The 21973-nt window shown below is 51.4% G+C and overlaps 2 protein-coding genes across 2 annotated transcripts in view; one reads left to right on the top strand and one right to left on the bottom strand.

Moving 5' to 3' along the window:
* The window catches only part of SULT4A1 (sulfotransferase family 4A member 1), a 996812-nt gene that overhangs the window by 183810 nt on the left and 791029 nt on the right, over positions 1-21973 (bottom strand). The gene's annotated exons all lie outside the window — the stretch shown is intronic.
* PARVB (parvin beta) overlaps positions 1-21973 on the top strand; it is a 695786-nt gene that overhangs the window by 540586 nt on the left and 133227 nt on the right. Inside the window, exon 2 of the mRNA XM_050805942.1 lies at positions 14613-14762. Within this exon, the coding sequence (XP_050661899.1) occupies positions 14613-14762 (150 nt within the window). The remainder of the gene's footprint in view (positions 1-14612; positions 14763-21973) is intronic.

The raw sequence follows: 21973 nt of genomic DNA, 5'->3' as shown, positions 1-21973 counted from the left end.
TAAACTGGCATTCAGTAAGTATTTGTGGAATGAATGAATCCCTGAGTGTGCAAAGGAGAAAGCACAAGTTGCTTTTCTGCTTAACACCGTGGGATGAATGGCACCACGTCCCACTAAGATCACTCTGCCCTTTCCCTTGCCAGGGTGTCTCATAATGTTCCATGGTGGGGCTGCACTCTCCTGTAATTTGTCTAATCAAACAGGTACATTTCGGTGGTCCCCATTCCCCCGTACGACAAGCAGTCCTGCAGTGTGCTCATACCTTTGTATAATTGTGCAGAAACTTTCATGGAATAAATGATGAGAAGTGGAGTTGCTACCGACCCACTTTTGGAAGTACTGTGCTGATGTATTTCCCTTTTTTTTTTTTTTTTTGAGACAGAGTCTCGCTCTGTTGCCCAGGCTGGAGTGCAGGGGCGCGATCTCGGCTCACTGCAAGCTCTGCCTCCTGGGTTCCCACCATTCTCCTGCCTCAGCCTCCCGAGTAGCTGGGACTACAGGCGCCCGCTACCACACCCGGCTAATTTTTTGTATTTTTAGTAGAGACGAGGTTTCACCGTGTTAGCCAGGATGGTCTCTATCTCCTGACCTTGTGATCCACCCGCCTCGGCCTCCCAAAGCGCTGAAATTACAAGCGTGAGCCACCACGCCCGGCGTGCTGATGTATTTCTAATGAAGCTCCCTTCGAGTTCAGAGCAACAGATTCTGAATCACTGTTGTTTTCAAACATTGGTTTTTAATGGTACCATCAGCATCACCACTCTTAGGACTTTCAGGTAAAAACGTGCAGTAAATGAAATTGAATTTTGGCTGCTCTCTGCTCCCAAATCTGCCTAGCGTCTGATTTTGTCTGGCCTGCGAGTGAAGGATGAGTTTACATTTTAAATGTTTGGGACCAAAAAAATCAAGAAGCTTTACGACATGAAAATCATGTCACATTTCTGTGTTCTAAAAAAAAAAAAAAAAAAAGTTGTATTGGAATTAGACACCATGCCTGCGACTAATTTTTTAAAAATATTTTTCATAGAGATGGAGTCTTGCTGTGTTGCCCAGTTTGTTCTCGAACTCCAGGGCTTGAGTCATCCTCCTGCTTCAGCCTCCCTAAGCACTGGGATGAAGGTGGGTGCCACACGCACCTGACCTGCTTACACATCATCCGTGGCTGCTTTCAAGCTACAATAGCAAAATTGAGTCCTTGTAGCCGGGCGCGGCGGCTCACGCCTGTAATCCCAGCACTTTGGGAGGCTGAGGCAGGTGGATCACTTGAGGTCAGGAGTTTGAGACCAGCCTGGCCAACATGGTGAAACCCTGTTTCTACTAAAAATACAAAAGCTAGCCAGGCATGGTGGTGCATGCCTGTAATCCCAGGTACTTGGGAGGCTGAGGCAAGAAAACTGCAACCCTGCTGGTGCTTGAACCTGGGAGGCAGAGGTTGTAGTGAGCCAAGATCGCACCACTGCACTCCAGCCTGGGCGACAGAGTGAGATGCTGTCTCAAAAAAACAAAAAACAAACAAACAAAAAAAAAAACTTATGACAGAGTCTGTCTAGCCCCTCACACACCCCACCCTACCCTAGACCACTGTGTCCTTCCTGGCCACAGCGATGTTCTCATGATGTGCTGTGGCCGCCATATCCTTAGCTCCAGCATCCTGGGGCAAGCTCCCTCCCCCAAAGCCCTACATTTCAGTTCCCCCCTACCCCCATCGTCATTGTCTCCTTCACCCAAAACACTGCTCTCATCCCCTCAATGCTCTCAGATTAGGTGCGAGGAGAAAATAGAAACCTTTCATTTTGCAAGCAGGTGATACCTGGATGGCAAATAAATGGCAAAAGAAATTCTGACTAAGGTGTGAATGTCTAATAGGCCTGGCCTTTGTTCTCCCACCCACCTAAGAGGTCCTGGCATGTTTCAAGGAGCTTCCTCATCCCCCATTTTCTCATAGCTGGTCAGAGGGGAGTCTTTTTTAAAGGGGGCATAATCTTTGGGGGACTTTCCCAATTTTCCCCCATGGAAGACTAGAACCAATAACTTGGTACCATGTTATTTATTCCTTCCTCATCTATAAAATGTTTAGGGGAACAAAGCGCATATGTGGTTTACTTTGCCTGGTATGCAAAAAGAGAACTCGGAGGAGCTGCTAATAAATGAAAATCCAACTTCCCTTGTCTCAGAGTTTGCTGATGCTTCCAAAATCATTTGAGTGAAAGACCGTTGATCAGTGCAGTCGATGATTCACGTTCTGCTCACATGTGGGATGGGCAGAAGTGTTTCCATCACAGTTTTAAAATTCCAGGCAAGTTTGGTCATCTCCTCATGCTCTTAGCATTGACTGTGAACATCGCAGGTTACTCTCTTGCCAGATCACTAAATTAGCAGACTGATTAAATAACACCATTTCAAAATGCTAGTTCAGATATTATGGTTACAGCGTGCTTGAAAATCCTACCCCAAAGTGCAGTAAGTTTGCCTCAAAAGTATAACCTGGGGGAAATAAGGCATTTTCTCCATCGTGCATCAATTAAATGTTTCCATCACTTCCCTACACACTTCTAATTCGCCTAAAATTGCTTGAAGGTTTGAAAATGAGCAACACAAGAAGACATTTCACAGTGTTAGTATTCCCTGGAATGGGTTCCCTTTTCTCTCCCAAAGAGCTACAGGCGGTTTTTATTTATTTATTTATTTTGAGAAATATCAACTTCTTTTTAGTTCTATTAAAGAGAAGTGAAAGAAAGCTTGCAGCTTTATTTATTTAAATTTTTTTTTTTAAATTTTTTTGAGATGGAGTCTTGCTCTGTCACCCAGGCTGGAGTGCGGTTGCGTGATGTCAGCTCGCTGCAACCTCCACCTCCCGGGTTCAGGCGATTCTCGTGCCTCAGCCTCCCAAGTAGCTGAGACTACAGGCACGTGCCACATGTCTGGTTAATTTTTTAGTAGTTTTAGTAGATACAGGTTTTCGCCATGTTGGCCAGGCTGATCTCAAACTCCTGACTTCACGTGATTCGCCTGCCTCGGCCTCCCAAAGCGCTGGGATTACACGTGTGAGCCACCGTGCCTGGCCGCTTGCAGCTTTTAAGACCTTCTTTAAGAGTGTTGTCATGTTATCCAGAAGGAAACTCACACACATAAAGCATCCAAATTATCCCATCCAGGGGTATCACATATTGACTTTCTTTTCCCCAAGACTTTATTGAGGTCTAATTTAAATAGAGGGAAATGCACACGTTTTAGTGTACAGTCTGATGACTTTTCACGTTTGTGCACACTGTGTGACTACCACCAGATCAGGCTGCACATCACCCAGCCAGCCTGCTGGTACCCATATGCAGGGGAGATTCTCTGTGCCCCTCACCACCCTGGCGAAGCCACTGTCAACACAGAAGAGAGGTTGCCTGCGCTTCAACTTCAAATAAGTGGATTCACACAGTCTGTGCTCTTTTGCATCTGTCTGGCCTCTTTCATTCAACATAATGTTCTGGAGATACATTATATTATTCTTTTTTTTTTTTTTTTTGGATGGAGTCTCACTCTTGTCCAGGCTGGAGTGCAGTGGCATGATCTTGGCTCACTGCAACCTCCGCCTCCCAGGTTCAAGCGATTCTCCTGCCTCAGCCTCCCGAGTAGCTGGGATTACAGGCGTCCACCACCACGCCCAGCTAATTTTTGTATTTTTGGTAGAGATGGGGTTTCGCCATGTTGGCCAGGCTGGTCTTGAACTCCTGACCTCAAGTGATCTGCCCGCTTTGGCCTCCCGAAGTGCTGGGATTACAGGCGTGAGCTACCGCGCCAGGTCCAGTTCTATCTTCCACTGGACGAAGATAGTGTGCATCTTCCACTTGGTCTATCCATTTTCCTGCCTCCTTGCTTTTAAGCCTGTTTGGTTTGCCTGTGCTGAAGTTGTTATGACATTACCAACATGCGAGAGTCAAGTAAAAGTTCCTCATGCTTTTCAGGCTACCATACTGAATTTTCTATTTTAATAGAGTTGCTATAGATCGGACCCTTGAGCCACGCAGGGGTTAGGGGTTCCAACCCCTCGCATAGTCAAAAATTCACATATAACTTTTTTTTTTTTTTTTTTCTTTCTTTTTTTTTTTGAGATGGAGTCTCCCTCTGTCGCCCAAGCTGGAGTGCAGTGGCACGATCTTGGCTCACTGCAAGCTCTGCCTCCCGGGTTCATGCCATTCTCCTGCCTCAGCCTCTGGGACTACAGGTGCCCGCCACCATTCCTGGCTAGTTTTTTGTATTTTTAGTAGAGACGGGGTTTCACCGTGTTAGTCAAGATGGTCTCGATCTCCTGACCTCGTGATCCGCCCGCCTTGGCCTCCCAAACTGCTGGGATTACAGGCATGAGCCACCGCGCCCAGCCTCTTTTTCTTTTTTTTTAGAGACAAGGTTTTGCTCATCATCTAGGCTGGAGAGCAGTGGTGCGATCACAGCTCACTGTAGCCTTGAACTCCTGGGCTCAATTGATCTTCCTGCCTCAGCCTCCTGAGTAACTGGGACTGTACAGGTGTGCACCAGCATCACTGGCTAATTTTTCTTATTGTTTTGTAGAGATGAGGTCTTACCATGTTGCCTAGGCTGGCCTTGAACTCCTGGCCTCAAACAATCCTCCTGCCTCGGCCTCCCAGAGCACTGGGATTACAGGTGTGAGCCACCGCGTCTGGCCATGTATAACTTTTGATTCCTCTAGAACTTAACTACTAATAGCCTACTGTTGGCTGGAAGCCTTACCAATGACAAATGGTCGATGAACACATTATATTCTTATGATACACAGCCAGCTAGAGGAAAGAAAATGTTCCAAGAAAATCATCAGGAAGAGAATATGTATTTTACTCTTCATTAAGGGAAGGTGGATCATCATCAAGGTCTTCATCCTCATCTTCATATTGAGTAGGCTGAGGAGGAGGAGGAAGAGGAGGGGTTGGTCTCAGGGGCAGCAGAGGTGGAAGAGATAGAGGAGGTGGAAAGGGAGGTAGGAGAGGCAGACGCTAGGTGTAACTTTTTTTGTGTTTTGTTTTGTTTTGAGACAGTCTCACTCTGTCACCCAGGCTGGAGTGCAGTGGTGTGATTTTGGCTTGCTGCAACCTCTGCCTCCTGGGCTCAAGCAATTCTCCTGCCTCAGCCTCCTGAGTAACTGGGATTACAGGCGTGCACCAGCATGCCTGGCTACTTTTTTTTTTTTTTTTTTTCAGTAGGGATGGGGTTTTGCCATGTTGGCCAGGCTGGTCTCGAACTCCCGATCTCATGTGATCTGTCCACCTCGGCCTCCCAACGTGCTGGGATTACAGGTGTAAGCCACCATGCCTAGCTGGGTGTAACTTCTATTGAAAAAGATTTTCCCAGCACTCTGGGAGGCCGATGTGGGTGGAGAGCTTGAGGCCAGCAGCTTAAGACCAACCTGGGCAACATAGCAAGACCTCCATCTCTATTTGAAAAAGAAAAGAAAAGAAAAAGATCCACATGTAAGTGCACTTGCACATTTCCAACCTGTGTTGTTCAAGGGTCGTGTGTTTGGATACTATACACAGAGAAACAATATTTCTGTTTGTTCAAACACACTGGACTCCGGTCCCTCTTTCTGCAGACCCAGACTCTCCATGGCAAGAGTGTGGGTAACGGAGGTTGACCGAGACCACACAGTGCAGGCCCCAGCACGGGGCACAGAGTGCGAACCGTATGAGCTCAGGAAATGTTTGCTCCTTGTCCTTAATTAAGATTACACGGAACTGGCCTCTTCAGAAGCCACAGTTCAAAGCAAACCAAATGGTTTTAATAGGGGCAGCTGTGTGTAATCTGATTTTCATAATTATTCTCCAAATGTACAATGTATGCAGAGCCCTGGCACGAGGCGTATGTGGGGAGCATATTAAGAAGCAAAGACGGCATTGATGGAGAAGGAGCTACGTTCATATTTCTGCATCTCGTTAAATTCTTTCTTTTTATTAAAAAGCAGCACTTTCCAACCTTGAAGTTAATATTTATGTTTGCTGCTCTGCAAAGCAATTTGGAAAGTAGTTTTAGTGAGATTACCCCAGAGAGAAAGCTAGTTATGTAAATTCCACAGGAGCCAGGTCAGGAAGGAGGAAAGTTTTGGGGGTTTGATCATTGTCCTTCCTTCCTCTCACCTTGAAAAGAAATACAGCTTAGTCTACAGCCATCGAGCCAGTCCTTGATTGTCATCTGTAGCACACACAAGACAAAAAACCCATTACAACAGACACAACTTTTTTTTTTTTTTTGAGACAGAGTCTCACTCTGTTGCCCAGGCTGGAGTGAAGTGGTGCAATCTCGGCTCACTGCAACCTCCACCCTCTGGATTCAAGCAACTCTCCTCCCTCAGCATTCTGAGTAGCTGGGCTTATAGGCGCCCACCACTATGCCCGGCTAATTTTTGTATTTTTAGTAGAGATGGGGTTTTGCCATGTTGGCCAGGCTGGTCTCAAATTCCTGGCCTCAAATGATCGGCCCGCCTTGGTCTCCCAAACTGCTGGGATTACAGGCGCGAGCCACTGCGCCTGGCCTAGACACAATAATTAAAAAAAAAAAAAAAAAAGTTCTAACCTGCATTTAATAATGATACAGGAGATAGAAAGAAATTATTTAGACAGATAGTGAGGGTAAAAGAGTCCTTGACAAGGTCTCTCTTCTAACAAAAAGCAGTCCTCAAAATTATTTTTTTCTAACAAAGAGCAGCCTGAAAAGCATTTCATTAGGGATATTCGACCTGTGGCTGTTTTTACTTCCCCATTTAATTTCTTTCTTTTTTTTTTTTTTGAGGTGGAGTTTCACTTTTACTGCCCAGGCTGGAGTGCAATGGCAGGATCTTAGCTCACTGCAACCTCTGCCTCCTGGGTTCAAGTGATTCTCCTGCCTCAGCCTCCCAAGTTGCTGAGATTACAGGTGTGCACCGCCATGTCCAGCTAATTTTGTATTTTTAGTAGAGATGGGGTTTCTCCATGTTGGCTAGGCTGGTCTCAAACTCCTGACCTCTGGTGATCCGCCCACCTCAGCCTCCCAAAGTGCTGGGATTACAGGCGTGAGCCACCGTGCCCGGTCAACTTCCCCGTTTGAGATGTGAGGGTAATCCACCCTAACTATAAATTAGTTTTTCATAGTGTTCAATAAAAAATAAATCATCTTAGTCTCTAGACAAAGAGGTGCAAGGAAAATTGAGTTAATGAATGCAGTGCTTTTGGTCTGAGAATGCAAAAGGCATCACTCATCCCGGGGAAGGGAACAATGATAAACTTTACCAAGAAGGCACTATTTACATGGGATTTCTTAGTAGTGAGTACCCCGCTTGCATTTAACATAGGATTCCATTTGTATACAAATTAGGTCTATAAGATGCCAGGAACCCTCCGGCAGTGCAAAGCCCAGGCCAGTTCCTCTTACAACTAAGCACCACTTGGTCGTCACTAGTTCTGCTTCAAATATGGGGCCACTGTTCTTGCACGCTGTAATGGCACATTCAAACTGTCTCTGCCAAGTTCAAATTAGCAATAACCAAATGAAAACTGTAAATTCTTTGTGTTCACTGGCAAGCTAGAACCACTGATGAAAGCTTCAAAAATCCTTTATTTCCTGGGCACTCACCAGACCCCCCACAGATGTATCTCTGTGTCTTCAGCCTCTGGACCTCGGCTTTTGCCCATTCACATCCCCCATGAGGATGGCTCTTGTCCATTTTCTCTCCCAGTTGGTGTTTCTTCTCCCCTCGCTCTCTCCTGGTTAGAGGCTCTTCACTGGGGGTTCGTGGGGTGCCAAGGGCAGTGGGGGTGTCAGGGGGCCTTCCGAAGCAGGCTATTGTTTCAGAATGATGTTGCATGTCACGTGTCACACGTGACATTGTTTATGCTTCTCCAGACTAGAGGGTCTGTCCCATGCACCAGATTCTCAAAGAGGCCAGAGACCCCTGCCCTAGATGACAGTCTCACCCCAGGTTCCAGAGAGCACCCGGATCTCTGCTCAGCCCTGCTGTGTCACAGTCCCACTGAACTGTCAACAACCACATTCTCGGCCGGGCGCAGTGGCTCACACCTATAATCCCAGCACTTTGGGAGGCTGAGGCAGGTGGATCACCTGAGGTCAGGAGCTTGAGACCAGTCTGGCCAACATGGTGAAACCCTGTCTCCACTAAAAATACAAAAATTAGCTGGGTGTAGTGGCGGGCACCTGTAATCCCAGCTACTCAGGAGGCTGAGGCAGGAGAATCGCTGAACCCAGGAGGCAGAGGTTGCAGTGAGCTGAGATCCTGCCATTGCACTCCAGCCTGAGCGACAGAGCGAGACTCCATCTCAAACAAACACACAAAAAACTAACCATATGCTCGATGTTTCTGTGTCTTCCCTGCTGGTTAGTGACATCCAAGGCAGCCACATGAGTAAGAACCCTGTGAGATCTTCCACTTTTCACTTCCCTAATGCGGAATCCAGTCGTTCTCCAGGTCTTGGGGCTCCCAACCCAAATGTTCATTCCTCTCTGTGCCGCTGCCTGGGTGTAGCCTCAGCACCCCTTTTGTCGAACTGGTCTCTGGCTCTGGGGTTTCCTCGCTCCATCCTCCACACTGGGTCAACTCTCTCAATGGCCACCTCCTTCCTTGCACAAGACCAAGTGCTGACTCCTGATCTGGGTGCTGGAGGGCCGTCCTTTCCATCACCCCCATTCTCCCCATTCTCCTCACCGAGGTTCTCAGGCCACATAGGCAGGCTTGCCACAGTTATGGGTTGACGTGTGCACTGCCCCATCTTAGTCCGTTTGTGTTGCTATAAGGGAACGCCTGGAGCTGGTAATTTTTTATTTTTATCATTTATTTATTTAGAGACAAAGTCTCACTCTTGTCCCCCAGGCTGGAGTGCAATGGCAGGATCTCGGCTCACTGCAACCTCCGCCTCCCAGGTTCAAGCAATTCTCCTGCCTCAGCCTCTTATAGGCACCTGCCACCACACCTGGCTAATTTTTGTATTTTTAGTAGAAACAGGGTTTCACCATGTTGGCCAGGCTGGTCTCGAACTCCAGACCTCAGATGATCTGCCCTCCTTGGCATGAGCCACCGTGACTGGCCTATTTTTGTTTTTTTGAGATGGAGTCTCGCTCTGTTGCCCAGGCTGGAGTGCAATGGCGTGATCTCGGCTCACTGCAACCTCCGCCTGCTGGGTTCACGCAATTCTCCTGCCTCAGCCTCCCGAGTAGCTGGGATTACAGGCATGCATCATGACACCCAGCTAATTTTTGTGGTTTTAGTAGAGACAGGGTTTCACCATGCTGGCCAGTCTAGCCTCAAACTCCTGACCTCAGGTGAACCGTCGGCCTCGGCCTCTCGAAGTGCTGGGATTACAGGCATGAGCCACCGCGCCCGGCCGAAGCTGGTAATTAATAAAGAAAGGAGGTTTCCTCGCCCACAGCTCTGCAGGCTGCATAAGCAGCATGGCACAGCATCTGCACTGGTGAGGGCCACAGGCTGCTTCTCCTGGCAGAAGGAGTGGTGGAGCCACATGCAGAGATTACAGGGCAAGAGAGGAAGCAAGAAAGGAGGGGGATGACCAGCTCTCAAGGGAGCGAACAGAGCGAAAACTCACTCATTACTATGAGGATGGCACAAAACCATCTATGAGGGATCCTCCCCAGGACCCACACAGCCCCAACCAGGCCCTCCCTCCAACACAGGATTGAATTTCAGTATGGGGTTTGGGGGAGTCAAATATCCAATGCACAGCACGCCCAAAAGATGCTGAAATCCTAATCCCCAGTACTGTGACCAGGACATTATTTGGAGACAGGGTTGTATGGAAAAATCAAACTGCCTTTCCTCTTCTCTCACACCACAAGAGTCAACACAGAGGACTCCTGTGATGAACAGGCTGGGGATTTCTCCCCGCCAGCAAGTCAGAGCTCAGTTCTGCAGCGGCGCCAGCTGGGTGTCCCCCAGTCCAGTTCAATTCCAGCACTGTCCATCTGCAGACAGCACAAGATCCCACAGGGTGAGTGCTCCGTCCCACAAGACTGTCACCCATTTTTTTTTTTTTTTTTTTTTTTTGAGGCAGGGTCTGGTTCTGTTGCCCGGGCTGAAGTACAGTGGCATGATCATGGCTCACTGCAACCTCGACCTCCTGGGCTCAAGTGATCCTCCTACCTCAGCCTCCTGAGTAGCTGGGACCACAGGCACGTGCCATCACACCCAGCTAATGTTTTATTTTGTACCGAGGGGGTCTTGCCATATTGCCCAGGCTGATCTCAAATTCTTAGCCTCAGGTGATTCTCCGGCCTTAGCCTCCCAAAGTGCTGGGCTCTCAGGCCCGAGCCATTGTATCCAGCCACCTGCCCCCGCTTCTGATGCCAGTTACAAGCCCCAGGTTGTTCTACCTGTGCTTCTGACTGGGGTTCTCACGCACCTCAGGTTTGATTAGCTGGAGCGGCTCACAGAACTCAGGGCAACATTGACGTTTCCTGGATGATTACAAAGAGTGTTACAAAGTCTGCTGATGAACACCAGAGGAAAAGACTTGCAGGGCAAGGATGGAGGAGGGGCATCGAGCTTCCTTGCCCTCCCTTGGTGCACCACCCTCAGGAACCTCCATGTGTTTAGCTATTTGGAAGCTTCTCCAACTCTGTCCATTTTTTTTTTCTTTTTGAGACCGAGTCTCGCTCTGTCGACCAGGCTAGAATGCAGTGGCGTGATCTCGGCTGACTGCAACCTCCACCTCCTGGGTTAAAGCAATTCTCCTGCCTCAGCCTCCCAAGTAGCTGGGGTTACAGACGTGCACCACCACACCTGGCTAATTTTTGTCATTTTAGTAGTGACGGGTTTCACCATGTGGGCCAGGCTAACTCCTTGAATTCCTGACCTCAAGCGATCCAACCACCTTGGCCTCCCAAACTGCTGGGATTATAGATGTGAGCCACCGTGCCCAGCCGCCGTTTTGGGTTTTTATGGAGCCTTCATTGGCTAAGCACGATAGAAGCTGGACAACCATGTTGAAGTGTGATTGGACAAAAACAGTATGATTCAATACCATCAGTTAGAGTGGTGAAGTCCCGCAAGGCCTGTCTGTACAGCATTCCTTCCTCCTGGGCAGGGGGCAGGACTCCTTCTGAAATGGGGGTCTCGTGACCCTCAGTCAGACAAGGCAGTTCAGAGAATTTCTCCGTGGCCAGCTCCAAGATGGAAAGGTGGCAGAAGATTCGAGTTTTTTTTTTTTTTTTTTGAGATGGAGTCTCGCTCTGTTGCCCAGGCTGGAGTGCAGTGGCGTGAACTCGGCTCACTGCAAGCTCCTCCTCCCAGGTTCACGCCATTCTCCTGCCTCGGCCTCCTGAGTAGCTGGGACTACAGGCGCCCGCCATCATGCCCGGCTAATTTTTTCTTGTATTTTTTAGTAGAGACGGGGTTTCACCGTGTTAAGCCAGGATGGTCTCGATCTCCTGACCTCTTGATCCACCTACCTCGTCCTCCCAAAGTGCTGGGATTACAGGCTTGAGCCACCGCACCCGGCCTGTATTTTCATTTTCTATGGCCTGCCTTGGGAAGAAAAAGGAGCAGGTGAAAGGAGGGAAGGAGAAAGAAGGTCAGAAAGGAGAGAGAGAAGCTGCACCTGAAGCCTGCTTCCAAGGCCCCAGCATGGTAACACAGGACTGTTTTTCCCCTTTATTGCTCTGAAGCTGTTTCCACACTGCTTCAGGAACCAAGGAAGAAAGGCCAAATACTGTAACAAAAGATATGCTCATTGTTTTAGTCACTGAGGAAATCACCAGGGTGATGGGAATTATGAGCCAGGCACGGTGGAGGAAAAACCAACATATAAATATCATCATCTCACAAGGGTCTCTGCAGATGATCAAGTGAAGATGAATCACCAGGATGGGCTCTAATCCAACATGACTGTGTCCTTGTGAAGTCTGGACTCACGCACACACACACACACACAGCCTAGTAGAGATGGGGGCAGAGACAGGGCAATGCTTCTACAGGCCGAGGAACACGGAAGATTTGCTGGCAAACCCCAGGAGCCCGGAGAGACGCAGGGAACAGATTTGCCCGTGCAGACTCCAAACAGAAATGAACGCGGCCTATACCTTGATTTGGATTTCTGGCCTCCTGATGAAATCCTGATCCCCAGTACACAGGGGTATTACAAGGACACGGTCATCTTGGATTGCAGCCCACTCTGGTGATTCATCTTCACTTGATCATCTGCAAAGACCCCTGTGAGATGACGATATTTATCAATTGGTTTTCCTCCACCGTGCCTGGCTCATAATTCGCAACAACCTTGTTATTTCTCTCCAAACTGTGAGAGAAGACATTTCTGTTGTTCTGAGCCCTCCAGCTTGTGGAACTTTGTGCCGGCAGCCCCAGGACACCGCAGTGTCCTCTCCCTGTCTCTTCTGCCTAGTGGGTCTTCTCTTCCTTTATTGAAAGGAAAAGGGCATTTGATCCTTGTTCCAGGTCAAATATCCCTTCCCTGCAAGCTTCCTCTGCCCACCCACAGCACTTCTCCCCCCACCCCATCCACACGGTCCCTGTCCCTCCCCCATGCTGGCCACACTACATGGCCACTGCGTCCTGTGACCATGTTCTCCTTGACCACAAACTCCTGGAGGACAAAGCTCTGTGCCCTTGGTCTTCACGCCCCTGACTGAGGACTGAGCCTGGCACCAACTCGGCCAACAGAAGCATTTACTGCATTGGGGGCACTGGGGGCCAGCCAGCACAAAGGGAGACAGAAAAACCATCTCAACCCACACACTCAGAGCTGAGCCCTCTTCTCCCCAGGCGCCGCCCTCTGCTAGCACCTGTCTCTGCTGAGTGACCCACCACGGCCTGGCAGGACACCCAACCTTCACTTCTCCTACTTCATTTTTTATTTTGTTTGAGACAGAGTCTCGCTCAATCACCCAGGCTGGAGTGCAGTGGCATGATCTCTGCCCACTGCCAACTCTGCCTCCTGGGTTCAAGCGATCCTCGTGTCTCAGCCTCCCAAGTAGCAGGGATTAGAGGTGCCCACCACCATGCCCCGCTCATTTTTGTATTTTTAGTAGAGATGGGGTTTCACCATGTTGGCCAGGCTGGTCTTGAACTCCTGACCTCAGGTGATCTGCCTGCTTTGGCCTCCCAAAATGTTGGGATTACAGGTGTGAGCCACTGCACCTGGCCTACTCCTCATACTTCTTCAAGACTGGGCTTCTGGCCAGGCGCGGTGGCTCAAGCCTGTAATCCCAGCACTTTGGGAGGCCGAGATGGGCGGATCACAAGGTCAGGAGATCGAGACCATCCTGGCTAACATGGTGAAACCCCGTCTCTACTAAAAATACAAAAAACTAGCCGGGTGAGGTGGCGGGCGCCTGTAGTCCCAGCTACTCGGGAGGCTGAGGCAGGAGAATGGCGTAAACCCGGGAAGCGGAGCTTGCAGTGAGCTGAGATCCAGCCACTGCACTCCAGCCTGGGTGACAGAGCGAGACTCCGTCTCTCAAAAAAAAAAAAAAAAAAAAAAAAAAAAAAAAAAAAAAAAAAAGACTGGGGCTTCTGGCTGTGAGCATCTCAGAAATCTGTTTGCTTCTCTCCTAAGTCACCGTCCCCCTGCCTGTGCCTTCTCCATCTCCAGCACCTGCTGAGCAGCCATCAGCCAGAGGCAACGCCTGTGACATCACAGCTCAAAGCCCTGCCTGGATATCTAGGCTGGGCATGGTGGCTCACACCTGTAATCTACTAAATTGGGATTACACCTGTAATCCCAGCTACTCAGGAGGCTGAGACAGGAGAATCGCTTGAACCCAAGAGGTGGAGGTTGCAGCGAGCCGAGATTGTGCCACTGCACTCTAGCCTGGGCAACAGAGCAAGACTCCGTCTTAAAAAAAACAAAACAAAACAAAACAAAACAAAACAAAACAAAAACAGCCTTGCTTGGCCTCCCTCGGGATGAAGCCTTTTCCTCTGCTTCCAACACCTGCGAGGCCTGCCTCTCCTCCTCTCCCCGTCCCTGGCACCCCACCCTGTCCCCAGGGCCTGCTTTTCTGCTGACCTCATGGTACCGGCCTGCAAGCCATTTCCTGGGGCCTCCCCGTTGCCTCTTCCAGAAACAACTCCTGGAGCCCCCCTTGGAGGTCAGGCCAATGACCTGTCCCCCGCATCGCCCTCCATCCTCTAAGCTCCCCGTGGGTAGGGACAATTCCCAGTTCAGAAGGGCTTCCCCTGCCCTGGGCCTGGCTCTTGGCAGAAGCTCTACAACAGACCGGCCACGTTCGTGTGACTTGATTCTCTCCGACTTTCAGGACGTCCTGAGGCCGCACCCACGTGGCAATGGTGTCTGTCGCGCTGCCCCCTGGATCCGGCACCACTAGCGGAGCCGAGCAGAGCCCAGGGCTCCAAAGCGTGGGGAAAAGGCTGCGCCGCTCCCGGGGTGGCCCCACACCCCTTGTCTGAGCGTGAGCGGCGGCGCGGGACGGGGACGGCTCCGCCTGGGACCAGCAGGCCTCGGGCATCCGGGCCGCCGGGGCCGCGCTCCAGGCCAGGGGCGGGGGCGGGGGCGGGGGCGGGAGCGGGGCGGGGGCCGGCGGTGGGGTGGGGCCGCGCCCTCGGCCACTCCCCGGGGCGACCGGGCGGCTCCACACGCGCTGCGCCAGCCGCCGGCCCCACGCGCGGCTCATGTCCTCCGCGCCGCGCTCGCCCACCCCGCGGCCCCGCAGGATGAAGAAGGACGAGTCGTTCCTGGGCAAGCTGGGCGGCACCCTGGCCAGGAAGCGGAGGGCGCGCGAGGGTGAGTGCGCTCCCGCGCCCGCCGACCCCCTGGGGACCTGCCGGGCCGCGCCCGCCCTGGGCCCCCAGCGCTCCACGAGGCCGCCCCCTCCCGCCCCCGCGGCTGCGCGACCTTCGGGATAGGCCAGGCCTTTGACCCAGGACCCGTAAGCACCGGCCGTGACCTGGCGCGTGGGGCCGCGGTGGCCTCAGGAATCTGCCAAACGCGCGTGCGGGCGCCTGCGCGGCGGGGACCTCGGGCCACCGTGCGGGGCCCGCGCCTGCTCCGGCCGCCGGGTGTTTAGCTCTTCCCTGGGCAAGCGGCATCGACAGCCCGCGGGGTGACCGTTCATTCCATGAGCAGTGACACTCACGTGTGCAGGGCACGCTGGGCAGGCACGGCCTGTGGGACCCGCTACTGGTTGTTGCGCGGGCGCCCTGCAGGGTGCGGGATTCGGGGCTTGCAGGTCTGAGGCCTGGGAGGCCTGCGAGCAAGGGTTGCAGAGATCACATTTAAAAAAAAAATTTTTTTTTGAAGTTTTTATGGCGTGTGCTCACGAAACACTAGCAACCTCGTACGTTTTAAAGAATTAGAGTTGCAGGGGATAGTCTGATGTCTTTAAGTGTACCGCTTGCCCAGGGCCTCTTGGGAGATACATTCTTGAATTTTCTGCTTGGGTGGGGAGGTTCTGCCCCTGGGACCGTGCCCCATAGTGAGATTTCAGATTGGTGAGAGGTGCGGGGAGCTTACAAAGAATGGAGGTGAAGAGCTGCTGTGGAAGGGCAGATGGAGAAAGGCCGGCCTCAGGTGGGTACCCGGGAAGGAACCCTCCCTTAGTGGATATGCAGTACGGTTTTCTTAAACCACCTGGGCCTGACATATCCCTGGAAACTCTTCCTGTGCCTCCAGGGATTAGTGTACCCCGGGATGCAGGTCCCCCATTCATTTCTTCCCTGGGACTCTTGTATTCCTAGGGGTGTGTGTGCTCTGGGAACACATGTGACAGATTTGCCTCTAGGCCTGTGTGTGCCCCCATGCACCTGCTCCCCAGGTTTTGTGTACGGTGCAGGGAACGCTTGGTTCCCCAGCCATTTTCTCCCAGGGATGCCTGTGCCCCCAGGGGATGCGTGTCTTCCCACCCGTGATCCTGTTCCAGGAGGGCAGGGTCTTGTCCCCTTCAGTGGGTCTCCTGGTGGAGAGGCCACTCTTCTCTCAAGCCTTACACTGGACGACCCACTGTAGCTTGTATTAGTCGGTGTTTGTCACCTCTTCCAAATGACATGATTAGTGGCTGTCACCCTTCTCTCTGTCATCCCTGCTGTTCTTCTATGCAGTCATCAGCACCCTCACCAGAAATCATTTCCGTTCCTCTTTATGGCTTGCAACAATTATAGACGCAAGTGACACTCCCCTCACAATTCAGCCCGCAGCCTGTGGTGCGCCTGCCATGGGCCAGGTGCTGCTCCGACCCTAGGAAGAAAAGAGTGGGGACGGGGTGCTTGCTTTCGTGGAACAAGGAGTGAATAAGACAAGTGGCGCTGTGATGACATGCCCCAGAGCACATAGAACAGGGCGATCAGAGCCAGGGGAGGCCTCTGAGGAGGGGACACTTGAGTGGAGGCCAGAAGGAACCAGAGGAAAGTCTTTCATAGAACGGCAAGGAACCGGAATATTCTGGGCTATTACAGCTTTTTTTAGGTGCCGTTTACGCTCTCAGAATAGGAAGAACACACACCCAAAGTAGTGGACGGGGCCCAAATTCCAGAGTACACAGTGCTTCTCCTCCTTGCCTGTATGAATTGATGTGTGCCTAGAAAATTCAGGCCCAGCCTGGTTTAATTCAAATGCACCAAGAATTCCAGTAGCGGGAAGCATCCTGTGCTGAGTAGAACGGGCGCGGAGGCAGGAGGAGGAGCAGGACGCGGGGCACTGCTGATGCTGCTTTTGCTGGGGGTGAGCTGGGTGCCCTGCCTGGGTTCTCAGGGTTGGGGTGCCTGGCAAACAGAGGGCCACAAACCCTCCTTGGATTCAGGCGCAGGAATTGAGGGACAGGCTGGATTGGGAAGGGGTTAGCGGCTTCTGTGTGGTCTCCTGGAAAGTAGAGGAGCCAGGAAGACTGAATAATGAGGTCTTGAATAATTGAGAGTTGCTGGTAATTCTGCAAGCCTGTTTGCCTTGGCAACATGTGCTTCTGGCCACTCCAGGGTGAGAGAAGCCCCTGACCCTGACTTTGGGCCATCAGCGCTATGCTTGGTTACCTACCAGAGAGTGACTGGGTGCTTGGGAGGTTTCCACGACCCTGCCTGCTGCACCATCGGCTTCATTTCCTCCTTTGTTAGAAAGTTGAGGGTGGATTCGGGAGAGCGGATGTGGCTCCGTTGTGTTCCTGAGTTGAGGACTGTAAGGGAGGAGGGGGAAGCTGGGGGAGGGGGCGGGTTCATCGGTGAGGTTCCAGCTTCAGGCAGGGGTGTAACAAGGCACAGAGGGACTTTTGAGAGGGATGGTTGGGATGAGTGACCTGGCCTGTTCCAGAGGAGAGGGGGTTAGGAAATGTGGGGCCCTGGGGTTTGGAGGAAGCGGTGCAGGAAGTGTCTGAGAATGAGCTTCACAGCGGGCGTGATTAAGGCTGATGCGCCACGGGAGGTGTGTCACGTGCTAGCCCGGGTCAGAAAAGGGAACTGTGATTAACTGTAGGCATTCGCAAAATGGAAAGGAACGCCGGAAACCCCCAGGGCTCCCCACAGAAGCTCTGGGGACGTGAAAGGACAGTGTGTTTCAAATCTGGGTTCAGCTTTACTGGGGCTTAGAGGAGCCCGTGTGGAGGGAAGACCCCCCAACAGCACACAGGGTTCCCCACTGTGCCCATGGGATGGGAGGCTCCGCAGGTCCCGTGGGCCAGGACAGGGGTCGGGGACAGCCCAGCTGCTGCTGGAAATCTTCAGAGGCAGATGGCCCGCCCCGGCCAGCGAGGCCCTGCGTGGAAGAGGTCGGGTGGAGTGCTCCACACATTTGCCACAAGAGGCCTGTTCTGTGCTGTGCTAGGCCCTGGACCTCAAGTGCCACTGCCCAGTGGCCAGGGTCAGGTTTCTCAGAGAGAGCTGAAGCCAGTGGGGCCAGAGCAGCCAGTCTGGAGGTTCTGTCCCTCTTTTATGAGCAACACATTCAGGAAGTTTCTATCCCCTGATTACCTTAAAAAAATATGTGTGGGCCAGGCGAGGTGGCTCATGCCTGTAATCCCAGCACTCTGGGAGGCCGAGGTGGGTGGATCACCTGAGGTCGGGAGTTTGAGACCAGCCTGGTCAACATGGTGAAACCCCATGTCTACTAAAATTCCAAAAATTAGCTGGGCGTGGTGGCACGCACCTGTAATCCCAGCTACGTGGGAGGCTGAGGCAGGAGAATCGCTTGAATCTGGGAGGCGGAGGTTGCAGTGAACCGAGATTGCGTCACTGCACTACAGCCTGGGCAACAGAGCAAGACTCTGTATCAGATATATATATGTGTGTGTGTGTGTGTGTGTGTATTCACAAATATATTTATGTATATTTTAAAAGCAGTTTCAGGTTTACAGTGAAATCCAGCAAAGGATACAAAGTGTCCCCACCTATCCCTTCTCACCTCCGTCAGTGCCCCCAGGCTGTGTGGTAGAATCGTGAGCCAACATTGAGACATCATTGTCTCCGCAAGCTCATAGTTTACATTCGGGATCGCGTTCTGGATTTTGGAGCTCTGATAGGTGTATCGTGGCGTCTCGTTGCTGTTTCAATTTGCATTTCCCTGATGATGTATGAAGTGGAGCATCTCTTCAGATGTTTATTTGCCATCTGTGTATCTTCTTCGGTGAAGTGTCTGTTAAGGTCATTGGCTCATTTGTATTTTATTTATTTATTTATTTTTTTTTTGAGACAGTGTCTCACTGTAGCCCAGGCTGGAGTGCAGTGGCACAATCCTGGCTCACTGCAGTCTCAACCTCCTGGGGCTCAAGTGATCCTCATGCCTCAGCCTCTGGAGTAGTTGGGACTACAGGCACATACCACCATGCCCAGCTAATTTTTGTATTTTTTGTAGAGATGGGGTCTCGCTATGTTGCCCAGGCTGGTCTCAAACTCCTGGGCTCAGGAGATCCACCTGCCTCGGCCTCCCAGAGTGCTGGGATTACATGCGTGAGCCACAGTGCCCGGCCTTGACCTATTTTTAAATCTGCTTGTTTGTTTCCTTACTGTTGAGTTGGAAGAGTTCTTCGTATATTTTGGATACAAGTCATGTGTTTTGCAAATATTTTCTCCCCCAGCCAGCGGCTTGTCTTTCCCTTCTCTTGATCCTGATATCTTCTAAGCATTTGATGTAGAAATAGTGATTAATGAGCAAGATATTGAGACCTCATCAACTAGGTCTAAAGAAATCACTAGGCCAGACACATAATCCCAGCACTTTGGGAGGCTGAGGCAGGTGGATCACCTGAGGCCAGGAGTTTGAGACTGGCCTGGCCAACATGGGGAAACCGTGTCTCTACTAAAAATACAAAAATTAGCCGGGCGCTGTGTCTCATGCCTGTAATCCCAGCACTTTGGGATGCTGAAGTGGGCAGATCACCTGAGGTCAGGAGTTTGAGACCAGCCTGGCCAACATGGTGAAACCCCATCTCTACTAAAAATGCAAAAATTAGCCGGGCATGGTGGTGCATGCCTGTAATCCCAGCTACTCAGGAGGCTGAGGCAGGAGAATCACTTGAACCCGGGAGGAGTGAGCTGAGATCATGCCGTTGCACTCCAGCCTGGGCGACAGAGTGAGACTCCGTCTCAAAAAGAGAGAGAGAAAAAAAAAAAGATAGAAATCACTAGGTAGCTGCGACATTGAACTGAAGGTTGAAAGTATTAAGTTTCTTTGTGGACTTTAAATAACCTTCAGGAGAGAAAGCTCAAGGCCCTAAACCAGCAACTGATAATTTCCTTCAGGGTGTCCATCTTTTACACAGAGCCATCAGTTATGTAGACGTTGGGTTGACCCCAAACACTAAGACGGACCAGTGAAGGGAGATGAGCTGTGGCTCAGGTCCCACTCAGGATGGTTTGAGGGGCAGGCAGATGCGGGGACTGATCCGTGGGAGTCTTACCACCCAGACTTGGGGTTTTGGGCCTCCCTGGAGGAAGTGGTCCTGGCTGAGTGTCTAGGATGGCTGGAAATCAGCCCAGCAACGGGGAAGGGGCCCCTGAGGAGACCCCCAGGAAGGCTCCCAGTGGCTGAGCCACATTGTAGCCTGTGGGCTGTGGCCAACCCTGATTGGGGACCTGAGAGGTGAGCAGCCCTGGTGTCCTGCAAGCGCAGGAGCTTGGAACCTGTGCTGGGGTTTGGCAGGGGTGGCCGATTTCAGTGGGGCTTTAGGGAGTGGGGATGGAAGAATGGGGGAACGGCGGGGAGGCAGGCAGACAGGCAGGAATGTGGCGTGGGGCAGAGGCCATGCCCCGAGGAGGCGGCGTGGGTGGATGCAGGCGTGTCTGTGATTTCCACGCTGCTTTCTAGCCGACTCCAGCCCCTCTGATGCTGACCTTCACAAATGAAAGAGGACCCAGATCCTTGTTTGTGGGAGGGGTGGGCAAGGATTTGCAGGGAGTGTGGTTTCTTTTGGACGATTTTTCAGACTCCTCATTTCTAGGCCCTCTGTGCTCACGTGACCCCTCTGATGGTGTCAGGGCTGGTAGAACGGTGGCTGTGACGTGTCGGGAAGGCCAGCGGGCCTCCTAGCCAACGCAAAGAGGGAGTGGCTGGTCCGAAGTTGGGGGATGTAGGCAGGTGAGGGACCAGGGCCATGGTCACTGTGGTTTCTATGGGGAAGAGGGGATGGCGGAGGTCCTATTTGGAGCTGTTGTGTCGTGAGGCTCTTTACAGACCCTGCCAATGAAGAGAAAGACAGTTCCACACCCCTTTCTCTAAATCCAGACCTCCTTCGAGCAGAGGCTGCCTCCGTTGGGGGATGGACAGCTGTTGGTCTGAGAAGGAAAGGCACAGTGAGGTCACCGTGACGCTGCCCAGCGCCTGCACGGGAGACACTCCTCGGGAAGGTGGGTGGAACTCCCTGGAGACCATTTTCCAGTGAGGGCCTCTTTTCTCTTGAGCTGAGAGGAAGTGCGTGGCTCAGCTACATTTCCTTTGATTATTATTCTGACTCTAATCTTCAAACCCTACATTTCTCATTGTATGTTCTGCCCATGCATTCTGTTGTCTGGGGCAGCAAAGTCGACCTGTACCATGTGGGTTTTTTTTTTTTTTTTTTTTCTTGAAGGCCTATTAAGAGCTCTCGGAAACTCTGCTTCTGTAGAAAAGGTAAAGGCACTGCTTGGCCACAAGTGATGACTCTTCCCTGCCTTTCAGGGCTTGGGGAGGAAGGGCAGGTTCTCAGTGATTCTCCCAGCACGTTGGTTACAAACCTCCCAGCAGAGTCTGATCACCTTGGCAACCCCACACTCATCAAAGGGGCTCTGCCTTGATTCCTGCCCCACCGCTGTGGAATTACTATTGATTGCACATCCTGAAGTTGCTTACCCTCGCGCTCCCTGTGCAGTCGTCAGAATAATTAAGGGGTGTTTATTGGATGTAAGTGGGTTCATCCCTGCTGCGAATGTGGATTTTAAGTGCTCTGTTGGACTGATTCCTCCCTGCTGTGGTTGGCACAGGGGAGGCACCTTCACCTAGTCATTTTCTTCTTTTCAAATACGTGGTTCCATCACGTGAAAGATACACCCTACCAAAGTGTCTCTGCCTTAGCTGTACATGTTACACTTTAGGTTTCAGGTGACAAATTGGTTTATCTCCTAATGTATTTGCTATTTATTACATTACATAGAGGCTGCAAAGCCAGTTAATAAGCTTTGGAGGACATTATAAGCATATGTTGGCTCAGTGGTGGTAATCTGCTTCTCCATACTAATTGCTGTCTTGATAAAAGAATGCAGACACAGTGCAATCAATCCTAGAAGTGTTCTGTGGCTTTGCATCATTGTGATACCTCTGGCTGACATATTCAAATGAGAGCCTTCCCCCTGGTTACAAGAAAAGATGGAATGAGTGGCAGTTTTGGTCTTGTCCGGTCTCGAGGGCTCCCGGCACCTGGGGAGTAACTTGATCAGCCCTGGGAAACCAGCGGAGTCTTTTACCTCCTCTGACGTTCTAAGAGTGTCTGGGCTGTGGGGACTGAACACACCCTTTGAGGCTATGTGTGTTAACGCTTGGGGGCC

This window comes from Macaca thibetana, chromosome 10 (genome assembly GCF_024542745.1).
Source record: "Macaca thibetana thibetana isolate TM-01 chromosome 10, ASM2454274v1, whole genome shotgun sequence".
NCBI classification, from domain to species: Eukaryota; Metazoa; Chordata; class Mammalia; order Primates; family Cercopithecidae; genus Macaca; species Macaca thibetana.
This window is presented reverse-complemented; position numbering and strand designations above follow the sequence as displayed.